This window comes from Mustela erminea, chromosome 9, assembly GCF_009829155.1.
Source record: "Mustela erminea isolate mMusErm1 chromosome 9, mMusErm1.Pri, whole genome shotgun sequence".
In the NCBI taxonomy this organism is placed as follows: domain Eukaryota; kingdom Metazoa; phylum Chordata; class Mammalia; order Carnivora; family Mustelidae; genus Mustela; species Mustela erminea.
The window spans coordinates 109,479,078-109,504,135 of record NC_045622.1 but is presented as its reverse complement, the minus strand read 5'-3'; the positions used below and the strand labels follow the sequence as shown (position 1 = coordinate 109,504,135).

Here is a 25,058-nt window from a genome sequence, read left to right as displayed (position 1 = left end):
GAAGAGGTACCCCAGGGGTGGGCGGTGAGTGGCCAGAAACCCAAAACACCCTGCCCCGCAGGAGAGGAGGCTGGGCTGGGGAGTGGGAGGGGGAGCGAGGAAGGAAGCTCCTGGAAGCTGCCCCGGGCACAAAAAATCCTAGCTCTGCTCTGTACTTTCTCCCCAAACTGGAAAGACCACATTTTCACCAAGGTTTACACTCTGGGCAGTTCAGGTGCACCCTTCAAAGGCCACAGATGGGGGGTGTTCAATTTCTTGTGCTTTTCCTAAAGTGAGGCTCTCGGGCAGGGGAGCCACCCTGGAGAGCCAGGGGTGGGGGGGTGGGCGGCGGGCAAGGTTCCTGCAACCCGGGCGGGCGTGGCCCCACCAGGCAGGCCTTTTCCAGAAGGATCCGCTCCTGCTTCTGGGATGTTTGGAAAGCATGGCACGCTCCACTCCCGAGTCCCCAGAGGCACTCGCCTCACCCTAGTTCCTCAGGGAACTCACAGCAACGGGGGGCTTCCCCAGCTGACACAGGCACACCCACTCTCCTGGTGGCCTGCGCAGGGCCTGGGGAACCCTGGCCAACGTGGCCCTCCCACTGGGAGACACGGCGTCCTGGGGGCCGTTCTAACCCACCCGTGGAGAGACTCCTGGGCAGAACAGCCAGGATCCAGCCTGCCATGCGGACGACGGTGGGAGCAGGGCCAGACAGACGAGGGGAGCAGGGCCAGACAGACGAGAAGAGCAGAGAGCAGAGCAGAACGGAGAGGAAGCTCTCAAGACAGCAGTCAGGACGCGTGGCGCTCTGCACTGAGACTGGACAGAGCCGGCCAGGAGACTGGGGGCAGAGGGCCGTGACGCACCATCGGCGACACGCGGAACTCCCCTCCATGTCCTACGTCACAACGGGGAAATAGACAATAAGCAACAAATACAGTAGATTGGCCAGGTTAGCTCCTTGAAACATCAACGGGTGGTTTGGAAAAACAGAGCGGGGTATGGGGTCTGGGAGTGGGGGCTGTCACTTCACGTAAGATGGTCAGGACAGTCGCCTTAAGAAAGTGACGATGGGGCAAAGACGTGAAAGGTTGAGGGAAGGAGGAAGGGAAGGCATCACCAGCAGAGAGAATGGCCAGTGCAAAGGTCCTGGGGTGAAGCATGTGGGAGGAACAGATGCTGGTCCTATGTGCTCCTTCCCTGTGCACCCATATGCCCAAGACCCTCTCATCTCCCTGGGATGAGGTTAACTACAGCTCTGGGAAAGGGAACCTGCCCTACCCCAGGTCACTCCACCCGAGGACAATTTGTTGACTCAGAACCTGAGCTTCTGGGCAGTGAGAAGGAATCACGGGAAGAAAGAGTGCAACGCAAGAGGGAAGAACGGGGGCGTGGGGTGGACAAGAGCGGGAGCCACTGGGCCAGGCCGCCTCCCAGCTCCGGAACCCACACGGGTCACTGGGAAAAAACACACCGTCCCTGGGAGGCCACAGACGCCAGGAAAACCCTTTCGGAAAACACGGTAGCAACTAGTATCAAGGACCACAAAAATCCTAACCCTCCCCCTGGGGGGCACCCTCGCAGGAATCACCCCTGGGAGAACCCGAGGGAGGAATACAATCCCGACTGCAGTACCGGCTGCTGCCCTATTTGTAACCAAAAATGAACAAAATAACTCCAAAGTCGGGGGTAACCAGACTGTCCTTTCAGCTTAACATCACACCCGCAGAACCATAGGAAAGTGGCTGCGGTGACATCGGAGAAGGGGCACGAAAGCATGTTGGGTCCCAACACGCCCACCAGCCTGACTTCAAGCCGCGATCTGTACCGGCACAGTTAATGCCAGCGCGCCGGGCGGGAACGAAGGCGCAACGGGACGCCAATTATCTGCGCCAATATATTTTTCAGGACCCAAAACAGAAGGACCATCAGATCAGGTCCGTGCTCCGAGTGTGAGCCCCGGAGACAGCCCAGGGCGACGGCCCAGACCTGCCCTCTCAGACGGCAACGTCTGGTCTGAAATGGGGGTGATCGTGGTACCTCCACTTCGGAGACTATGGGGCGTGACCCGGGCAATTCACCCAAAGGTCCGGCCCAGAAGCGGCACATCTGAAATGTTCAGCGGACAGCAGCCGGGGCGGGTAGTAATTACTTCCTCCATCCAGCCCCGGGCCGGAGGACCGGACTCCGTGGGGCCCGCGTGGACGCAGACTCCGGGGGCCTGGCCTCTCGCCATGAGACCGGGGGCAAAACTTCAGAGGCAGGAAATGAGAGCCACTCTTAAAAGGCACCCCCGGCCCCGAGCAGACTGAATCCCCCTGCGAAATTCTCCCTTGGTTTAACCAGGCACAGATGACCCTTTCCATGACCCTGGATGTCCATGGCCCCTTCTTGCCACAACCCTCAGGATACCCCAAAGAGTCCTGTGGGTTCTCTGCACCTCCCTGGTGGGGGACTGGGAGCAGGCCCTCCCACCTGTCTGCAGGAGGTCGGATGTTCCCGGCCCCCCTCGGCGGAGCAGCGTCGGACAGAGGCCATCTCCTTTTCCCTCCTCCCTTGGGGACCAGGACCTGTGACCAATTCCCAGTCCCCACCGCAGTAGGATCGGGAGTCTGAAAACCCAGCGCCGGCCACTGCACACTACCCCATGTAAGCATATCCAGCATTTATATATAGAATTCATAGCAGATGTCTGGCCGTCATTCCAATGGCTGTATTTTACACCGTTTACATGGTTACACCGAACACAGCCCGCTCAAGGTAACCCAATCCTCTGCGACTCCACCAAAGAAGCCACAGTTTTGGTCCCTGCCTTCCTGATACCCGGCGAGCAATGTATCACTCACCGGAGCAGCGAGGCCTGGGCACCAGCTGTGGCGGGGGCGGGGGGCTTTCGTCGCACACCAGCCCTCAAGGGAGGGAAAGCTACGTGGGGCCACATTCAGGGAGCCTGTGTCAGTTGGGCAGGACACGCACGTGCTGCGCGCATAGTTAATTTAAACAAGAAGAAATGGCAGGTGAGTGCCACAGACAGGAAGTACCCGGAGCCTGAAGGACAGCGAACCTCCAGCTGGACATGGTGGGCTTCCTGGAGGAAGTGAGACCAGACCCCTGAAGGATGAGTAAGACTGTGAATGCCGAGCGTGCCCAGGCTCAAGACAAGATGCATCTTTGCACTCAAGGTCATTTTACTCATGACGGCTTACAGGCAACTCGCCCAACACCTGACAGCTCTGCGGGACTTGAAGCAGTTTCTCTAAGTGGGTACGGACACGACCGGCGTGCACACCCCATCTCCAGCGGCAAGAGCTCCGGCACACCTCTCCTGCTTGGGCCACACCTCCAGCTACACCTGGGTCCACTCCCGCCTTCCCTCTGCTCTGCTCTCACCCTCCTGTCCAGCCCTGAACCGGCCCACACACCCCACTCAGGGCAGAGCCAGCCCCTCCGGATTCCTCCCCAGCACGTCCTGCTGTCTCGGGCCCACTGCGGACCGCTACACGCTTTCACAACCGGCCCCCTGAGTTGCACGGGCTCTGCTGGGAGGTTTTATGAAATCTTACAGGGTTCTCAGTATGAAAAGGCAAGAGAAGTCACCGCGCAGCCGGTGGGAAGGAAGACACACAAGGATGCTTACTGCACTGCTGTCTCGGAGCGAAGGCCTGGCTTCGGGAGCACATCGACGTCGCCGTGGGAGGTGGGTGCAGGGGACGCTTGCATGACTGCGCGACCGTACTCCACGCCACGGGGCTGGATGCTTTTACGCAGTGAGGACGCTAAATTTTATGTGCTGTGTGTTTTAACACAACAACGTAAACCAAAATGGATGGTGCAGTAACATTACAGAACGTTACCAGCTACTGAAGAGAAAGACTTGGAACTCCCTGTAGAGCCTGCATTCGGGGTCTGTTTTAAACACTGAGCTCTCATTAAACCATGTCGCGATGTGCTCCTTATCCGTGTATTTGAGCCAGTGTAGACTCACTATTACAGGTTACGATCCAATGTTCCCGTTAGCTCTGATGTCCATTCCTCCCTGCACTTGGACAGCGAGACTCCCTGCGCGCTGGCCCCGGTGTCCTCTTGGCACCTCCCCACGGCCCCCCAAGGATTTCTTTACTTTCTGGCCCAATGACGTGCTCCTGACACAGGTGCCCTCCCCAGGGCCTGGCACCGGCCTCTCCTCTGACGAGCTCTGGCTCGTCTCCGGGGAAAGTGAGCTTTGGAAGCCTGGACCTGGCCACGGGCTGTGCTCGCTGTCCCTGGGAAGTCACCGTCTCCGGGACTGTCGGGAGACAGAGCTAGGGAACACAAGCACGGGCCCCCGCATCATCTGCACACATCCCGTGTCTGGGCGAGCCACTCCCCACGTTTGACCAGAGCCCCCAAGTCACCGGTGGAGCGTCTGTGCTCGTCCCTGGACACGCACGTGCACGCACAGGCAGAAAGAGCCATCGCCCGACCAGCATGTCCCACTGAGAGGGACAGAGACAACACTCTTGCCACAGCGTTTCCGCTCACACGGTGTCCTTTCTGCGGCCTTGGGAGCGCCGTGTTGCTCACATTCCTGTGTCTGTGGGCGTGGTGTCACCCTTCCAAATGGTCCCCAGGCTGCAGTGCCCAACGGCGTGGGTTCGCGCAGGAGGGATTTCCTTCGGGCACGACCCCCAGCACAGCGGCCTTGCGTTCAGGGCTCCTGACTCAGCCACGCATGTGATACGAGGGCTCTTTTCAACGAAAGCCCGTGGGAAACTAGATTCCACGCAGCTCGCTGGTCGGTGGCTGAAGCTGTGTGACCAGAGGCTCCCGAGAAGCCAGCCCTGCATTTCCCCACCTTCGCTGATTCACATTGGCAGCGACTTTCCAGAACGCACGACTATAGATAAGGAGAGATGGTCTGGTATACACACGCTTTTACACACGTGTGCTCCTAGAGCTAGTTCTGCGTCTCCTTCTGCGTGGGTCTGTGTGCACACGCAGTAAAAATCCCCCAGCACGCGTGGCACATTTCCCGGGGGCGCTTTCTAATTCTCCCCCTCGCTGGGCAGGTCAGCAGCTTCTCCGAACCGGACACGGGCCGTTGTGACCAGCGAGCCACTTATTTGCTCAGTATAACTGACTTCCCAGGCGCTCCGGGCCTCTGCCGCTCACCGCACCCCTCCTAGCTTCTCGGTGGCCGACGCCGCAGGCCATGTCACTACCAGCACCTCCATGCCGCACCCCGTCACCACCTAGTTTCCTCAGGTGCCAGGGGCCAGCATCTGGGCTGGGGGAAGGCAGGACACTGTGGACTTGTGCTGAATCCACAGACCAACGTGGAAGAAAGTTGCCTCTCTAGGATAGTGTGTTCCTATCCATGCACGTTGATTTTAATCTTGTTTAGGATCCTTCTATAAAATTATATCGTTTTTCCAAACAGTCTTGTACATTATTACTCAGATAGAATCCTCGTCCAAACCATCATTTAAAAAAAAAGTCGCAGGACTCCAACAGAGAGAAACTGCAGAATTCCCCTAACGGCTCTGATAAAGCAGACCTGAAAGGCACTTGGGCTGGCGCGGGGGATGGTTGAAGGAGCTGTGGAAGCCTCTTCCCACCCCTGGGGCAGGAAAGTTCTATTTCCCCTTTGAGAGGAAATGCAGGAAAGGCGCTGATCTGGCTAAAAGGATGGAGGAGAAATCGGTGTGGTTCCCAAAGTGCGAGTGACCTCGGCTCCAAGTACAAGAATCCTAAACTTGACTGCTTAGCGCTGAAGTCAGGGATGTTAAAATGGCTGGAAATGCCTGTGGCTTGACTGTGAGCACCGATCTCAGCAAAACCCCAGGGCAGCTTCTCATGGCAGCTTCCAGACTACGGTCATATTAAACGCCCAGACAACCTTTTATGTGGGCAGTTCCTCAAAGTCGGGAACCTCCCCAATGCGGGCCTCTGCACCCCGGGGCCCGGAGCAAGGGGGGCACCCTGTCACTGGGGCCAGAGGCCGCGGTGACCGTTATCCCAGCGACAGAGTCTCACCTTCCATCTGGGGCTTCCCACTCAACTAAGAGAGGCCCCTCCATGACGCGTCCTGCAGTTCCACAACGTTCCAAAGGCGCGACTTGACATTTACAACAATAATAAATGTTGGGTTTCCTTTAACTGAACAGATGTTCTGCCTTTTATGGAAAGCTCAGGAAAGTCCAAGTGGTCAGCCTGAATGGGCCGAGCCGGAGCGGAAACCTTGAGAACCTCTCCCAAAGCCCAGGGAAGACACCGCTCCCCCAGCACCCCCCCGCACCTGCCCTGTCACAGCCCCCAGAGCCTCCCCCACCCAGCTGTTCATCCCGGACCCAGTCCCCAAGGATCTGCCCAAACGCCTCTCCCACCCTCAACCTGGTCCCAGTCCCCAGGCTTCCCGCAGGACCCCACTCCCCCCAGAGAAGACCAAGGAGACCGGGCCCTCCCTGGTCCCACAGCCAGCCCAGGTGAAAGCGGGGTCCTCCATGAGACTGCCCAGCTGGCGCTGTCTCCTTGGGGCAGGGATGGCCGCTGCCACCCATGGGCCCAGGCCCTGAGGTCTCTGCTGCCTGGGGGTGGGGGGGGGACGCACCTCCAAGGCTGGGCCTGGCACCTGGGGCTTCTGGCAGAGTGCCCTCCTGCTGCCCTACCTGTTCCAGGCGCTAGCCCGGGAACCACCCAGCCATCGATCAGGTATGCTGACGGTTGCACAAGAATTACAAATAAATCTCCTATTTTGCTTCAAACCCAAAGCAGATACAGCCAAGGCTGGCATAAGACGATAACCCATTACAGAGGACCTGCTTATCTACCCACTCCCACACCAAGGCCGCTTGGGATCAAAAGAAAGAGCTTTCATGACAAGTGTGGGGAGTTCAGAACAGACAAAACTTGAGTGGTGCCTCCTGGGACAAGGCGGGCAGGGAACAGTTAGAAAAAAGCTCGAGGAATCTTCCGGAACACCAGAAGGTCTACTCTCGACCTGGACTATGATGCCAAGCTGTGGACATTCATTGGCGAACGTCTCTGCTGAGGTGTACGCACATTGCTGGGTCAGAAGCAAGACCACACCCTCCCGTGTCCCAGTCAGTCACAGAGGGTGGTGCCAGCCCTCAGGCTTGCCTCGCACCTGCCGGGCTCCCAGTGTCTGCCCACCTGCTCCTCCGTCCACAGGCTTGCCAGCCTGGGCTCACAGCGCCACTCAGCCACCCGCTTCCTCTGGCTTGGTGACCCCATTTCTGCTGTCCCCAACGGCCATGCTAGGCTTCCTAACCCTAGCGCACACACGCATGTGCACAGACACAGACACACAGACACACACACACACACACACACACACACGGTAATTAACTCTGAGGCCCAGGCAAGTTTCCAGAGCAGGGACCACATTGCAAAGGTCAGGGACACAGACAGGCAGGAAACGACAGAGGCAGGTTTAGGGGGTGGGGCAGGAAAGAAGAAATCAGTTGCAAAAGATACAAAGAAAACGAAGTTTCAGACACCTCAGAGCACAAAGAAGCTTAGAGGAAAGCCCTTAATTAGGGTTTTCATTAAATAGGGAAAAGGGCTGGTGGGGGGTCCCCGCTCACCCCCTGCGTGTGGGGGAGCTGTGCCCTGGGGAAGGCACGAGGACACTCCGGCCCGTGCCGAGGAAGAGCCTGGTCTCGGGTACTCCGCAAAGTCCTGGGAGACAAGCAAAGGCCCAGGACCTGGCACGGACCCCGAGACTTGCCAGAGGGACCCCTGAGTATCAGTCTGGAGTAGCCCACTACCGCCAGGGGCCACTGTGAGGTTCCCAACCCTGGCCCGAGTGACATGGGCCCCTTCCAGGGGTGACTGTGTGGCCCTAATTCCCACCCAGCATAGGCTCAGCCCTAACCCAGGACATGCCCAGGGATGACCATCAGATGGTCAGCAAGCCGCTCATCGTGCAAGTCCCGGAAACCACTTCTCAACTGAAGCCAGCGCCCCAGCACCAAGCTCCCACCCCAAGTCCCACACAGGTCAGCAGACCCCAGAGGGATGGGCAGGGAGGGGAAGGCACTGGCATCTGCCGTGGGCCTACAGCTCATCACTCTCCACCCTAACCCAACTCGATCTCAAAACACACGCCTGGGTGGCTCGGTGGGTTGGGCCGCTGCCTTCGGCTCGGGTCATGATCTCGGGGTCCTGGGATCGAGTCCCGCATCGGGCTCTCTGCTCAGCGGGGAGCCTGCTTCCTCCTCTCTCTCTCTCTGCCTACTTGTGATTTCTCTCTGTCAAATAAATAAATAAAATCTTTAAAAAAAAAAAAAAAAAAACACACTCCGCGCCGGCCTGACAGAGGAACAGGCTTATTTTTATTTTAATTTTTGGAGATGATGAATCTCTCCAGCAGCTCACTGAGGTCACACGGCAGGCAATGGGGGGGGGGGGGGGCTGGGGGGTGGAGCCCCCGATCCTAACCTGGCTCTTTTCTCCACCGCCTCCCACCATGCCCCCCATCCCACCCAAGTCTATTTGAGGGGACAAATCCCAAAAGCAACCAACAAACAACCTCACGGAATGTCAAAGTTGACGAGTCTCACCCAGTCTCTGGATGGGAGTAGGTAGGAACTTCCTCTGACCTTGGACTCAGACATGAAGCTGGGCCACTCTCAACAGTCAGCAGAGTGAGACCACTGCCCAGAGGCGACAAGTGTGAAGAACCACACCAAAGCAGGTGACAGGAAGGAACAATGCTGGTGACATCCCCTGTCGGTCTGGGCACAGCCCAGCTCACACACTGGTAACCACCCACCTGTAGAGTGAGTCTAGGGAGAGGGGACATAGTCTAGCATGAAATTGCCATTTTAAAGGCTCTGAGAAGTCCTGCAGTGAGGAAACGTATTTCACGTCCTACACCCAGGACTTCCCGAGTGTTTCTGATGAAAGAGCACCATGTAGTTTTGACCGAGGGGACACATTTTGAAAAATACTGGCCTGAAGGTGAAGTGAAACAGAAAACACAAAGCAAAACTAAACAGGAGCCATCAGGAGAGACTGGCCAGAAGCACCACAGATCCGAGAGTGCTGGCCACATCCAGCTCGGCACACTCGCTTCCCAACCCCCAGCGACCTCCTCCCCTCCGCATGCACAGGAAGAATGATGTCCAAGGCTGGGGGCTTTCTGGGGCCACATGGTCTTCTGACCAGAGGATGTCAGTCCTATCAAAGAGGCTTTCTGCATCTGGCTACTGGGAAATCACCTACAACAAACCACCCCAGACACAAGTGACCCAACGAGCTCCAAGACACTGGTCCTCACGGGCAAGAAAGCATCGTACCCACCAACACAGCACAGAACCAGAAACGACCCCAACTGCCTGGGACCCCAAGGCCACGTCCTTGAACCCAGCCCCAGAAGTGCACAGTGAGAGGGTCCCAGTGCCAGGGAGGGAGGACACGGCCCACACCAGGGCCGGTTCCCAGAGACGAGTTGCCCTTCCTGAAAAGGAGCCCATGAACAGAGCCCACTGGTGGTGGATGTCAGGGTCTGGTTACAAGCACTGCAGAGATTTCCCTGGGAGGGAAAGTGCTTCTCCTGGAAGCCACCTCCACTACCAACTAACTATGTTTCAGTTGGGCGGATATATCCATTTTGCTGCAGTGACCGTGCAGGTGCTGACAGCTGACGGGGCCGGAGCACACGCCCGAGCACCTTCGAGGGGAGGAAGCGGGCGGCCAGGGCTCACCCACAGGCAGCCCAGGGTCCCCCTCCCACCCCCTTGCTCTCTCGCACACGCGCACAGGCACTCTGCAAGCTCTAATTTAGCCCCTGTGGAAAGCTACCAACTCAGGGATACCTAGGACAAGTTGGTAGGAAAGATGACATTTGATTTATGTTTGCAAATGTGCGTTTTTCACTAATTAGAAGGTTTAGGGCAGAGCAGGGGAAAATATGTATTTCAGAGTCCCAGTTTGACTTGCCAGAAACCAGCCAGTTACTAACATTCTTATTTTCGACAAAATATAGCATTCTGATTACATACCATTTCGGTTCAACAGCTCCCTGCTTCCGGAAGTGGCCCAAGGCCACGGCAGAGACTGACTCGGGGGCCCTGGGGGCCTGACCTGCTGGCCCAGTCCAGCAAAGGGGTTGGGGGCAGTGGCTTCCACCCGGCATCCTGCCCCATGCAAACAGGCACCACAGGGCCGCTCGGGTTCCCACAGAAGGTGGGGCCACCCAGGAGCAACCTCTGGCCTCAGTACCCTTCCCACCCCCCCATAATGAAAGCCGCTTGTTGTACTGGGGGTCTGGCAGCCTAGTTCCTTTAGAGATGAAAGAAAACACTTTTATGATTCAAATGGCAGCGAAGGGGTAGGCAGTGGAGCCTCAGCTGGCCAATTTGTAGGCTCTAACCTTGGTCTACTCCTGTGGTTCCCCAGAGCGACTGCAGGGATTAAATGAGTCCACTGGACACCCCTTACAACCTGCTCGGAACCCCATAAACGTGCAGGGACTAGAGCTGTGTTCTCAGGCAGGAGGCATCGACCAAAAAGTAAAGATCTCATGAGATGCACACCCTGTAGAGAACGTTCTTGATGGAGACCAGTATCAAAACCATCCTGAGTGCAAGCTGTTACGGGTCTCTTCACCGTCCGTGGAAACCACCCAAGAAGCTTCTAAGGGTACTGCACGTGGGTGCACGCGTGTGTGGATTATGGGCAAGCGCGGGCAGAGTGTGCGGTTCACAGCTCCCAAGGAGCACATGCACCCCTCATCTCAAGTGGCAAAGGGGACAGGTCCACCAGCCGGGGAAGGCCTGAGGCTCTGCTGACCCTGGGAACGCCCACCCAGTTCTACCTGGTTTCCAGCCAGCTCGGCCTCTGCGCAGGGTCCTGGATACCTGCCCTTTGGCCAGGGACCAGTATCAGATGCAAGAAAGAAGGGGCCAGATCAGCTCCAGGGAGCCCAGACAGTCCCACATCCCAGGGAGCACGCAGGCAGCGCACATCCAAGAATTTAGTGCAAGGCCACACAGCAAACTCAAGATTCGGGAACAAAGGTGCAGAGCGCCCCGAGCCTCTAAGCGCCTCCCCCACCCCACACAAGCTCCCACCACGGCTGCCAAATCCGCAACAGTCAGCGGGGGTCTCTCTCCGGGCTGGCACCGACGGGTGGTTTCCACTGAAGAGAGAAGGTGGGACCGCCGGGGCCCTCCCCCCAGCCCCACTGGCGAGGAAGACGGCGCTTTCCCCGTGCGGCCACAGAGATCTCATTGTTCTCGGCAGAGAGGAAATAACTGAGCTCGGAACGCATTTGGGAATTGGCAGAAAAGAACATCTGGGAGAGGAAACGCATTTCAGAAACAAACATACCTTTGTACCAGCTTCTATGTTCTTTCAGTGGTGCAAAAATAATAATAATAATAATAAAGGTGTGCCAAATTTACCATCCCTCTACAAAATCTCCTTTTTATGGGGCAAAACGGGGAGGCTCTGCTTTCAGATGATCTGCTGTTCCTGAACAAAGCAGCCCGCTGGGCACGGAGGCCCCGAGGGCTGCGGCCGGGAGCTGAACAGAAGACCTCAGGCTCACGACGCCTCTGTCCCAGGCAGGGCAAGGTGGACAGACAAACCATCCTCCCCGTGGTCTGCTTCAACCTCTCGCCTCTTGGTCCCCACTACAGCCTCTCTGAGCACTGACATGCCTTGAAGGGCGGGATCTTCTGGGTCCCGAACGCAGGGCTGGGGGCTGCCTATAGAGCCCAGCACTGGGGACCAGCTCTGATTACCCTGGGAACAAGCCAGGGGTCGAGTCTGGAGTTTCATGAGAATGTGGAGAAGCCAAGCTCTGTCGGTGTGTGGGTGCAGGGATGCAGACCAGGAGACTGAGGCACGACGGGACCAGGTACCCTGCCCAAGGTCACCCTCGCTAGTCAGCAACACACGAGAGCAAAGAGTGCGGCTTCTTGCCCAAGTACTTGAAGCTCATTCATTCTGCCTAATGGGACAATGAAATGACCCCGAGATCTCTCTGCAGAAGGGTCAGAGAGACAAGAGAGACAAGGTCCCTCATAGGGACCCCCAAGGCATGGCAGTGACCCTGCCACACTCTAAGGAGGAGGGCCCATCCCTCAGCCTCTGTCCCTCGGGACAGTGGCCTCCCACCACCTGACCACATATCCGGGTCCCGGTTTCCAGGACAAGCCCTGCGTCCCCAGAGAGAAGAGGAAACAGAACAGAGAGGGGCCCCTGCAGCCTGGGGCTCCACACAGCTCCTCCTCAGGCAGAGCGAGCAGGTCCCAGAAGATTGTGGCTTTAGAGGGAGGACCCAGGTCAGACGGGGGGAGCAGCAACCCCTCTGGTCATCCTGAGGGTCCTACCCCAGCCCTCACCCACCACCCCCCGGCGTCCTGGCACAACCCTGTACAGGGTCCAGGTTCTCCTGAGTCACCATTCCCATCTGTAGGAAGCGGGTAGGGACACGCAGAGTGCGCGGTTAGAACCACACAGCAACCCGGGAGTGGGAATCCACACTCCCTGAGGACCCCTCACGGGGACCCGTGGGTCCTAAGCGTGGAGCGCCACGTCTCCCTCACGACAGGGCCCAACACTCCTGTTGCTGACGGAGCGGGCAGTGCCGGGGTGGGGGGGGAGCGCCTGTCTCCCCACCCTCCACACACAGGCTCACTCTCCAAACCCAGGTCAGCACCCTGAGCCTCTTCGGGGACCACGGAGACGTAGCCAGCCCCCCTGCCTGCAGGGCTACTGTGAAGGTCCCAGCCCGTCAGGCAGCAGACGGCAAACACCGCAGGAAGGGAGGCCACCGTGCTGTCCCGAGAGGGCGTGAGCCATGCCGAGGAAGCCGGGGTCCAGACGGCACAGGGTGGGGGTGCCCTCCCCTCACGGCCTCTCCTCCAGGGCAGTCCCTGCTGGCCGAGGTTCGGAGCGTTCTAGTCCCGTGCCTGGCCCGGCCTGGGCTGACCATGAGGACGGGGCCACGGCCTGCCTGTGTTCATCCTGCTCCAGAGGCCTAGTTCTGGGCCAGGCACACAGGAGCACCTGCTAGGGGCTTAGATTACTCTCGGGCTAGAGGCACCAGGAAGTCAGGAAAGCCAGCCCCGGCTGCAGAGGGGACAGGCAGGTCCCACCTGGGCTCGTGGCCAGAGGGCAGGTGCAGAGGGAGGGGCAGGAGCTCAGGGCCTTGGGGCCTGCACCCCTCCTGTGGGCTGTGGCAGTGGGAGACCCGGTCTGGCACACGGGCTGGAAAGCAGCCTTTCTCACCAACTACGGAGTGCTTACTGAGCACAGGGCCCCGTCTGCCACCCAGAGCAAAGGCACTGACCATCCACATCCCAGGCGGGGAAGTCGGATGGAGCAGAGAGCTCGCCCGAGGGTGAAGACGTGGTGCCCGGGCTCCCTCCTCTGCCTTCAGCGGGGAACTGAAGGGGCAGGAACACTGACCAAGACGAGAGGGCCAGGGACAACCGCTGGCCAGCCAGGTGGCCGAGCCACTGCAGAGGACACCCTGCCCCCAGCCCAGGACGAACACAGACAACGGGGCAAAGAAAGCGGGGTCCCTAACAATTTCCTTCGAGGAGGGACAGGCAGGGGACATGCTGGCAACACCCTAAAAATCGATGCCAGCAAATCCAGATGAAGGAATGAAACCCAAAGCACCTTCAGCCACGCCTCTGACAGAGCAAAGATCCAGGAAGCATCCCCATCCCCGACGGACACGGACCGGCTCCCCCAGGCCTGGGGCTTCCAGAGCCCAGGCCCGCCGGGCTGCACCAAGACGAGGAAGCAAATTCAGTGCCGAGGGACCAGGCTGGATGCGGCCGTTCATGCGGCCCAGCGCCCCGACTTCCCGTGAGTCTGAGCTCAGCTGGTTCCAGCCCAGCCACCACTCCGCTGAAGTTGAACCTGACTCCCGAATCCCCGAGGGCCCTCTCCCCGGAGAACAACAATTATGACTGTAATAATAACCCTAATAGCTAATAATTATTGAGCACTCACCGGGAGCCAGCCCCGTGTCAAGCACTCTGCAGCCTCGCCGCATCCTCGGGCGAAGATTACCAGCCCCCGAGACGTGAGGGAACTGAGGCCCAGAGGAGCCGACTCACTTGCTCAAGGCCGCAGAGCTGAGAGCAGAGCCAGGAACATGGGCCGGGCCGGGCCAGAACAGGTGGCGGAGGCCTGCACCGCCTGGGGTTCCAGGCTCCCCAGGGGCTCCCCCGAGCTCCCTGCTGGGATCCCTCTGGCAGCCCGCTTAGCTGCTCACAGAGAACCCGGGGGAGGTGGCGGGGAAGGAGGCTAGGGTGCAGCATGTCCTCAGTCCAAGGGTCCAAGACTCCTGGGGGGCCAGCCCCTGAGTGGTGGGCAGCTGCTGGACGCAAACACCCACCATGCCTCGTGTGCGACAGTGGGGCGCCCTTCCCGAGTACTCACTGGTGACCCAGCTGGCCTTTGGGACTATAGGCAGGCAAGAAGAAACGAGGCCCACCTGTCTTCTCCACACCCACAAAGAGTGGAAGGGGGGCCCTTTAACCAAATGTTAAAATGAGGACCTCGTGGACCGTGGACAGGAGTGCGTTCCTAACTCTGCCTTCCCATCTGCTTCTGCGTCTCGCTCTGCTACACGACCTAGTACAACACGGGAAAACCCCGAACCTCTCCCGTGCCCAGATGCCAGCCATCTGGAAGAGACCTTCCTCCCTTACTGTGGTGACGGATCAGGGATTCCAGGCCCAGAGACCCTGGGCACTCTGTCTCGCAGGCCCACGGTCAGGCAGGACCCTAACGGGATCCCTGGGCCTGCGTGATGGGGGCGCCACCCCTGGTCCCGCTCTATCCTGATGGGGCTGGGGCCCCGGCAAGTCATTGCTCCCTGGAGACATCTCAAGAACCGGGCCACGCAGGGATGCAGAAGCCCAGCAGGAGGGATGCTTTGCGGCGGTGGGAAAGGAGGCGTTTCGGAGCTGGTCCTTCTGGATCCTCCCAGGCAAGGGGACTGCTGGGGCCCAGCGCCCACCTCGTGGCCAGACCTGCCTGGATCCTGGAATGTTTCCACCCACCAAATCGCTTACTCCCGGCCCAGGTCTACGGCCCAAGGGACCAGAGAGGCACTTCTGGTACAGAAAAAGCTGAACAAAGACCCTCTGTGAGGGCAAAGGAACCTGAGACTGTTTCCGGCGCCCGAGCTTCCAGACCTTGCGGAGCTCCGACCGGCTGCACGGGCCACGTGCATGGCCAAATCAATAAGCAGAAAAGGTTAATACTTAGCAAGGGCCCTTTCCCTGAAAGGAGACAATCTTTCCAAACCAAGGGAAAATGTTTTTGAGACTAGAAATGGTAGCCCAGCAGACGAAAACTGCTCTTTTGCTTTAAGGGGTCCCCCACACGCCCCCCGGAAGAAGGTGGGGACTACAGGAAAATGACCAGAGCCTCCGGGGGCCCTTCTGCTCCCTCTGCTGCAGCCACCTGGGGGCAACAAAGGCGGGGACCTCCCCGAGCTGCAGAGGGCCCACGCTGCATCCTCCCCCGGGGACGGGGCCCTCTGTGCCCAGCCTGGCAGGTTGGGGGCCCGGGCAAAGAGTGACACGCTTTGGGGCTGTTCTGCTCAACAGAGGCAAGGCCAGGTGGTCACCTGCTGTGTGGGGAAAGGCAAGGCTGGGGCCACAGTCAGCACCGAGACGACCAGGCCCACACTCCTCTCGGGCCGGTGGTGCCCACACAGGTCCCTGGTGCCAGGGCTGCTCCCTGGCAGGGCTGGGGAACCAGCCCCGCAGCCCTCGTGAACCAATACTTAACCCGCCCATGGGACAGGAGAACTCTGGGCAAACACAGATGACACGGGGACAGCCAGCACGACCCCCCCACAGTGGGTAGTAGTTCATGGACACGGGACTCCATGATTAAGTGTGTCCAGGACGCAGCAGGTTTCTTGAAGTAAAACAGCTGATTTGTAATGGGTCCTCTCAGAGGCCATGCCTCAGGGATACGAGTTTCTGGGGTGCCTGGGGGGCTCAGGGTGGTTAAGCCTCTGCCTTCACCTCAGGTCATGATCTCAGGGTCCTGGGATCGAGCCCCGCATCGGGCTCTGTGCTCAGCAGGGAGCCTGCTTCCCTCTCTCTCTCTGCCTGCCTCTCTGCCTACTCCTGATCTCTGATTGTCAACTAAATAAATAAAATCTTGGGGAAAAAAAAAAAAAGAATACAGGTTTCTGGTGGCAGACTGGGTCCCACACTCAGCCCCACGCGGCCCCACAAGGCTTCTGCTATGTAGGACTGGTGTTCCATAATCCGGGGACACAGCAGCACTGGATGCCACGATGGGGGTGGGAGTTCACCACGCTGTCGATCTAAGGATGTGTAAGATTTGCTCCCTGGACAGAGGAGGCCTTAGGAAGCCTCAGGACAGCCACCGAGCATCTCCCCCATGCCAGACGGCAGGGGGAAGGCCAAGCATGAAGGCAGCCTCTGTCCCCAAGGTCCTCTCAGCGTGGGTGGGCCACGGAAGGTTCTAGACGCTAGAGGAGATGGACCTGTCCGGAGAAGTGCTCAGCCCAGGGAGCACAGGAGAGGGCTAAAGCCAAACTAGGGGCCGCACGGAATACCAGGCCCAAAAGTTCCCACTTCAGATGTTGGGAAACTGGTGTCATTTTCTGAGAAGGGGAAGGACATGATGAAACGAGTTTTGGGAAAACGTAATCTGGCCAGAGTGAAAGGTAAACGGGCGGGGGTGGGGGGGCAGTTCTAGAAGACCAGCTGGTGGAGTCTCCCACTCCAAGGGTGAGAACTGAGGGGACCGACAGGTGAGGCCTCGGAGCCGGAGAAGTGGGGGGAGGGGGTGGGAAGGAAAGGAGAACCAGGGCTTTCCAACGTGCAGGAGGGAACAGAGCCCAGGCCCGCATCGCAGGGCAGAGGGAGAACGGGTGTCAGGGTCGGCCCCGCGCTCCGGCCTCAGTAAGAGGGAATCTGGAGGAGGAGGGGAGACAGTTCTTTCGGAACTGATGTTCTGGAGAAAGTTCAGAGAAACGGCCTTCCCCCCCCAAAAGCAACTTGCAAACACAGCTTGCTCTGAGGCCACCCCCATGCTCACCGTGGAGAAGGCCAGCTCCTCCCAGGGACGGCAGCTGCTGCCCGCGGACAGGCTGGAAAGCACCCAGGCCCCTGGCTGACATGTTCTGGCCAGGGCCATGCGCTCGGGCGGCCTTTAATGCCCGGTTGAGCAATTCCCTAAGACTTCTACTCTAGGCGGGTACCACCTCCCCACTGGGCTAATAAGGGGGTGCGAGCCAGGTAAGAAATTAAAGTCAGTCACATTTTGTTCTGGAATGAACTCGGGGAGGGGGGGCGGTAATTTACATAATTATATTCGCCTTCGGGCTCACGCTGGAATTAGCTGCAGCAGAGCTGGTTGCCCGAGCAAACGTTGGTGTGAGCCCCGGAATGGGGGTGCAGTGGGAGATCCAGCACACATGTCACCTCTAAACCACTCCGCGCAAGAGGAAGCAAAAATATGAAGACTGGCTCCTTTGTGGCGGAAGATGAATCTACTTCCAGAGCCAGAGGCCAGCTTGCTTGCCAGAGAACACGTCTGAAGTCCAGCCCTCTGACACCTGTTGAATGCGGCCATTTACGGTCTCCGGATCAGGAGATCAAAGGATGCAACCTGATCGGCTCACTGTGAAGTTTATCACGAAGGAATAAATGTTCAAGAACAGTCGACGCAGTTTTTTGAAGACAATGAAGGGGGAGTGTTACACTCAGTCTCAAAATTCACCACGACGCTACTGAGGTTCTAACTGCGTACTGGGAAAGACAGACACCCACAGGTCCACGGAGCAGAACGGAATGCGCCAGGACACGGAGCCACGCCATCCGTGAACACTGCACACGGAATAGTGAGTGGTAGTTTACCTGAATGGGGGGTAGGATGGGCCTTTCCATCAAGGTGCTGGGACAATTCCCTATCTCGTGATGGTGGGGGGTCGGGGGGGCGACACACATCAGGGACAGATCAGATCCCTACCTCACACCGTAGACCTCCCCCAAATCAGTGAAAATAATGTCTGAATATAGAGCACAAAACACTAACCGCCCTGGAAGAAAATAAAGGAAGAGATGTTTAGAATCTGGTGGGAGAGAAATAAAGCACAAAACCCAGAAACCGCAAGGTTTAATGCCTTTATCATAATGAATTGCCAGAAAGAAGGATGAAAGACTAACTTCAGATCAGAAGAAGAATGTGGAACACATTTTACAGAGTCCCTGTCCATGCCAAAGAAACAGCTCCTACAAATCAATAAGGAAAAGATAATCAACTCAACAGAGGTATGGGCTCGGGACAACAGTAGGCAATTTACAGAAAAATACATACAAATGGTTAAATGGCCAAGAAGCCAGTCATGAGGGATGCACCAATCAAAATATGTTATAGATTTTAAACAAACCGATTTAAGAAAAATGGAATCTATTAATTGCCAGCTGCGGCAAGGGCACAGGAAAGCACATACCTTCACAGATGCCCAGCAGGGTTTGAACCGCTGTGGCCTCTTTGGAGGAATTGGTCAGTATTGTTACCAGCTTCCAAGTGGATATACTCCGGGGCAAGGAACATATCCTACAGATATGCCCATGCACAAATGCACAGATATGACTGAACAAGGGGGTCACTGCCGCATGCCATGATTGTAATAGCACTTAGGCATTTAAGCATTTAAGTATTTCTACCTATTCGTAGAAGCAAATGGGCAACAAGTACATGCAAAAAAAAAAAAAAAAAAAGGCAAAGCAAAGAGGTGTTGAGCAGGATGTGGAGAGACTGGAACTCCCCAGCCGCTGGCCCCTTACACGGGGCAGCCGCTGAACAGCACAGACTGATGGATCCTCCAAAATCCAACACAGAACTACCATGTGGTCCAGCAGTCCCCCTCCCAGGCATGTGCCCCAAAGTGAAGGCAGGGACCCAGAGAGATGCTCGCACACCCAGGTTCTCAGCAGCAGCCAGAGGGGTAACAGCCCCGGGGGCCACCAGCAGATGCGTGGGCGAACAGAATGTGCACTGTCCATGCGGGGAGACAGGATTCGGCCACAAGAGGAATGAGGTTCTGCCACACGCTACGGCTCGGATGGACCGGAAACACCGGGCTAGAGGAGATCAGCCACCGAAGGACAAACGCCGGACGAGTCCACGAAGAGGAGGCAGGGAGAACGGGCAGGTTCGCAGCCACAGGAAAGCAGGAGGGGGCTGAGCGGGAGCTGCGGAGAGCGAAGACCGGGGCATGACGGCTCAGGGACACAGTTTCTGTTTCAGGCAATAAAAAAAAATTGTGGAAGTAGGGAAGCTTGGGTGGCTCAGTCAGCTAAGCATCCCCCTTCAGCTCAGGGCATGATCCCGGGGTCCTGGGATCCAGCCCTGCTGTGGGGGGGCGGGGGGACCCTCTCAGCGGGGAGTCTGCTTCTCCCTCTGTCCCTCCCCTCTGCCTGCCATTCCCCCCTGCTAGTGCTCCCTCTCATTCTCTCTGTCAAATAAATTAATCAAATCTTAAAAAAAAAAAAAAAAAAAAAGGAAACTGAGGTTCGTGGAAAAGAAGTGCACCCCGGATCCCACAGGGAGGCCGTCAGGGGCCCAGGGTGCATGCGCAGCTCCGCTGGCTCCTTCCAGCCGGAGGAGCCTTACCAGATGCTCAGGGGCGCATGAGACCCCAAAAAGGCTAAAAACTACTTTCCTCCCTGAGCGAATCCTGCTTACCTTTAAGCACTAGAGAACAGAAATGAGGCAAACTGAAAGCGCTGAATTAAATACCAACCAATAAAGCAAATAAGAAAATACCCAGAAAGCACAGTATGCCTCACCCCTGCACTATGCCCCACCCCTGCACCAGGTTATCACCATGATAACCTCCCCCTGGGGGGGCGGTCCACAGCAAGAGGGACCCCAAGCAAGAAGGACACAGTGGACATGACTCTGGGCACGAACTCCATCTGGACCTGAGGTTCCAGCACACACAGCCGCTGTGAGGGGGGCACTCCCCTGGCAGGCCAAGGGTGGGGCCTGTAGAGGGTTAACCGGCCCCACCAGGGGGGCAAGGCTGGCCTGGGAGCCGCACAGGAGCTGGGGCCGCTCAGGGCTCGGGAGGGGCGGAATGGATGTGCACGAGGGCGCCGCGTGGCTGGGGCAGTGGGACACCCTTCCTCACCAGGGAAGGGTCAGCAGCCAGGTCTGCTCCCGGTTGGACCTCTAGACAGGTTCAGGGCTACCAGGCACCCCTCGCGGACAAGCCAGCGCCAAACCCAGGCTCCCAACAGGTCTCAGCACTCCTGGCCCCACACTGGGGAAGACGTTCTCCAACTTGACTCTGACCGTGCCCTCCAGCACGCTGAAAAGACAACCTGGACACCTAGGGCAGGACCCCTTGGGTGTCCCTCCCACTGAACCCGGTCTTGGGGGAAGAGCCTCCTGGTCCCTCCTCCTGGACACTGGCTCACTGAATCCCACAAGCTAGACCCCACGCCCCACTTTTGCAGATGACAAACCTGAGGCCAGGGGCTAGCAAACCGCTCCCCCGAGAAAGCAGAGACCAGATCGGAGCCACAGGCAGGACCTGGGGGGTCGGCTCCTGGCCAGACGGGCAGCTGCCTCAACAGGTCAGCTCTGGGACCCACGCTGTCTCCAGGACAGCCCCCCGGCAGGCCTAAGTATGTTGGCGAACCAGGGACACAGCCCCTCGCTCCCATCAGAGCCTCCCCGCGCTGACAGCGTCTTAAGCAACGGTCCAAGAGACGGCATAAGCCACAACTGTGCAGTGTCTCTTGGGGCTGCGGCAATACTGAACACGGAGCGAAGCCCACCTCCTGGCATCCCTCCTCCTGGAGGCCAGCACTGGCCCTCGGCTTGTCCCCAGCCTCGGCCCCCAGCTCTCAAGTCTCCAAACCCAGATGCAGATCTAAGGACAAATCTGTTTGCTCCTGGCACAGCTTCCAACAGCTCCACCGTTGCAGACCCCACTCGGACAGCAGGGCCCGCAGCTCATGCCTGCAGAGCGGGCCCCAACCGAGGCCAATCCACGAGCGGGTGAGCGGATCAGCGAAATGCACTCTGACCAGACGACAAGTACTGCTCAGCGCACAATGGAGCAGGGACATATGCTACAGCGTGGATGAACCGCGAAAACACGGAGGCTCAGAGACACAAGTGACAGAAGTGACAGAAGCCACCAGACACCAACGGCCTATGTCTCATGTGACTCCATGTATAGAAACGTCCAGAACAGCAAACCCCATTGAGCCAGAAAGCGGGCTGCTGGCAGGGGAACGGGAAGCTCTTGTTCAATGGGTGTGGGGTTTTATTTTGGGGAGACAGAAATGTCTGTCACTAGACTGAGTGGCGACACAGTACGGTGAAAGCACTCAACGTCGGCAAACTGTATCCTTTCGAAAGGTTCATTTTAGATTATGTGATTTTCACCTCAATTAAAAAAAAAAAAAATCAATTCAACACCTTTCACCTAGGACGGGCCTGACAACTCCAGCCTACATTTCCTATCCTGTTTCCTAGTCCTGACTAAATTCTTCCAGAAGCTTCCATTGCCTTCCGGAGCACATCACGACTCTGCATGGCAATCTGGCCTCTTTCAGTGGCGGAGACAACCCGGTCGTTGAGGCCAGGACTCTAGGACTGTGAGGGAGAGACCCTGGCACCTACTGCTCCCACAGCTGCACGAGCGGCTTCCATGTGCCTGTCTTCGCATCGACACAGAGCGCCCCGACAGCCTCCTCGGCCACCGCCATTCTGTCCCCGCGCTTCATACGGAATCGGGGGCCAAAGAGTCACAGCAGCAAGGACAAGAGCTGACGGAGTGCCAGGCAGGCTTTAACTCACCGAGTAAGCCGTAGGAAGTACTATTAACCCATTTCGCAGAAGAGAAAACTGAAGCCCACAGGCTGAAAGCTTGGCCGGCCGAGCTCCTCCACGCGGCAAGCACCCCAGCTGACGTCAGCCCCTGGTACTCGGGCTCTGTCCCCGCTGCTCATGACCTCAGGAGCCCCCACCAGGGTGGCAGCAATCAGTGAGTCAGGACACTGGACTAGATATCCAAGGTCACGTGCGGAAGAAAAATCCAGATTGTGTAAAAAGCACTTTTGGACCTCAAAGCACTGGACACGGAACAGCTAAGTCAGTCAGCCAAAGTCAAATAGCTCCCGAGTAGGGAAACCCAGGCTGGGCTGACCCCAGAGTCGCCATCCTCAGCCCAGGCTGTGGGGGCAAGCAGCCATGCTGAGTCCTCCTCACCTGACTGCACCCCTCACCCCCTACCCCTCCCGCCACAGCAGTGTGCAAATTCTGCTAAATGCCTGAGCGGTGATACAGTGCGGCTGAAATTAAATGGGTTCCAAATGCGACAGGATCTCCACAGCAAATGTGGGATCATAGGGGCTGACGGGGTAAATTTTTGGATTTGAACAGGGAGGGTTAAAAGCACGTGGGCCCCGCTTTGAGAAACGGTGTGTGGGGGGGAACCTCTCTCAGGAGACGCCACACAGCATTCAGTCATGAACTCAGCACCCACCTGCTGGGCCCTTCCGGTGGGCATCTGCAGGAACCGCCCTCGGCCGGGGGGCTGGGGGGGTGGTCCTGGACAGGTGGTCCCGTAGCAAGTGCTGTGGGGCCAGAGAGAGGGGAGAGGCCTGTGCCTGAGGAGCCGGGAAAGGCCATTCCCAGCACCGGGACCACTAAAACAAAGGCATTTCCGTGGGCTCACAGCTTTAAATTGCAACAGGAAGCAATCAGGAAAAATAATTAGCTACCAGCTTACTGGCTCCACTCCGGACCAAGGCGTAAATCTGACACAGAAACCAGGGGCACCCGCAAGCACCGTGGGAGCAGCTGTGCAGAAGGAACCCTCCTCCTTCCGTTTTAGGACTGGGTCGCCACACTGGCCCGTGCCGCTCACATGCTTCCTAATGTTAAAATAATCAGCTCTATTTTTGCCTCCTACACGACTGAACTCCACAGATGGGATTCCTTCTCCTTAGGGCCTCGAACCACGAAACGACAGGCATTCGACTCCAGCAACGTCACCCCAAAAGGTACAGGAAATCCAAAACAGCAGCAAAGTGAAATGCAATACAGCCCGCCGAGAAACCCCACCTTTAAAACAAACATCTTCCAAAAAAAAAAACAAAAACAAAAAAAAACCTTTTGCCTCCGTGATCCAGGCATTTCCGGAAAGAAAAGAAGCAGCGTTGGCCTGAACTACCCAGATACTGTTTTGTCGTCACCTTGTTTTGCTAGTATCAGACATGGCCGAGAAATGTAAACACACTCCCCAGGGAGATAAATTTGGGGTGAACCCGCCAGCATTCTGGAGGCTTGGACTGGGAGGCAAACGGACCTCGGGAAACTCTCCCCTCCAGGCCCCCCCCCCCAACCTCAATGAAGAGGCCGCAGCACTGGGAATGTGACCACAGCGCCTGGCCGGGACACCTCCCGGCAATGTCCCACACTGGAAATATTCAGGGAGACAGCTGTTTGCCTTAAAGAGGCCCAGACAAAGGGACCTGAGCCACCACCACCGTCACCACCAGCACCACCTCCAAGAATCTGCTCCCAGCAGCAGAACAGCAGCCCGGGGAGCCCAGGGCTCTGTGGCCCTGTCCGGTTTGGCCAGCCACACTCCAGAAAAACAAAACACTCACGTCCGAAGAGAATGATTTAGGTAGCAAGAGATTTGCTTCAAAACCACATGGCAATCTCCAAATTAAAAGAACATGTGTAGCGTTTCACAGCGCGCTTAGGTTTCCTGAGTCCTCCTGACCTCAACTCCACCCCTTGGGGCACACCAAAAGTTGGAGAGAAAGGTCCCCAGCCCTCGATCTCGCGAAGGGTGTGCACAAGGGAGGGCACCAGCGCGCCTCTCGACCACGCCGGGCTCTGCGACCACGTCACCCCGCGCGGCGGCCCCACGAGGCCCCCCTGGCGTGGACACCGGCCCGGTGCCACCGCGGGGTGCTGGGTGGGGGCGGGGGGCCCGGCGGCGAGACGGGTCCTCCGGGCACCTGGCAGGTGTCGGTCCGCTCGGAAGCCGACAGCCTCGCAGACGGCAGGGGGCCGCGCAACAGGCCAGGCCGCCGGCGCCCGATCTGAGAACTTTCTCGGCAACTTAAATCAGTTCTCGGGGCTGGCAGGCCGGCCGCGCGGCCATCGGAAACGGGCTCGAGGAGGAGTCCCCGGCGCAGGGCGGCGAGGCCTGTCTCTGGGCCGAAAGTCCCCGCTCTGCGCCGGCCCGCGGCCCGGGGTCCCCACGGTCCCCGCGCGGCCTCTCCCGGCCGGCCACACGCGGCCGCACTCCGGAGCGCGCCCCGGGCCGCGGGCAGGTGAGGACCCGCCCGCGCCGCACCTGGCGGGGTCGGCGCGGCCCGCGCGCTCTCCTCGCCTGCCCGGGGCGCGGGACGGGGCCCGGCCTTCCCGGGAGGGGCCCGGGCGGGCGAGACAAAGGGCCCGCGCGCGGTCACCACCCCCCCCCCGCCCGGGACCGCGGCGGGCACCCGCGGCGCGCGCCCCAACTCGCCCCCAACTTGCAAAGTCGCTTCCGCGCGCCGCGCACTTGGCCGCCGGGCCATTGTCCCCGCGGCCGGCGCCCACCTACCCGCGGCGGGGGCCAGGCTGCAGCAGAGCGCGAGCAGCAGCAGCCGCGGCGGCGCCGCCTCCATGTTGTCCGGGGCCGGGCGGGCCCGCGCGCGCTCACTCGGGCTCCATGGCGCGGCGGCGGCGGCGGCGGCTCCTCGCGCGGCTCCCGGCGCCTGCCGCCTCCCCTCCTCGGGCGCCGCGGACCAGGACGGCGGGGGAGGAGGGAGGAGGCGCGGGAGCGGAAGCCGCGCCGCGTCTCCGCCCCCCGCGCCGCCGCGCCCTCCCGCGGGCGCCCCCCGGAGCCGGCCCGCGGCCCTCCCCGCGCCCCCGCCTCCCTGGGGGGCTCCCCGCGGAGGCGGGGGCGCGGGGTCCGAGCGGGCTTGACGGCCCGCGGGGGACGGGGGCTCCGGGGCCGATCGAGTCCCGGAAGCAGGTGTGTCACCTGTAGAGCGGCAAGGACCCGGCTTTTGCCGGCGGGGAAA

The 25,058-nt window shown here is 58.8% G+C and overlaps 1 protein-coding gene across 2 annotated transcripts in view; it reads right to left on the bottom strand.

Annotated features, from left to right (window-relative positions):
* LRP5 (LDL receptor related protein 5) overlaps positions 1–24,840 on the bottom strand; it is a 97,159-nt gene extending 72,319 nt beyond the window's left edge. The window contains exon 1 of one of the 2 annotated variants that reach the window (XM_032357779.1): positions 24,596–24,840. In XM_032357779.1, coding sequence (XP_032213670.1) covers positions 24,596–24,659 — 64 coding nt within the window. In that variant the 5' untranslated portion in view covers positions 24,660–24,840. The other variant, XM_032357778.1, reaches the window with a different exon arrangement.
* Between the last annotated feature and the right edge of the window lie 218 nt (positions 24,841–25,058).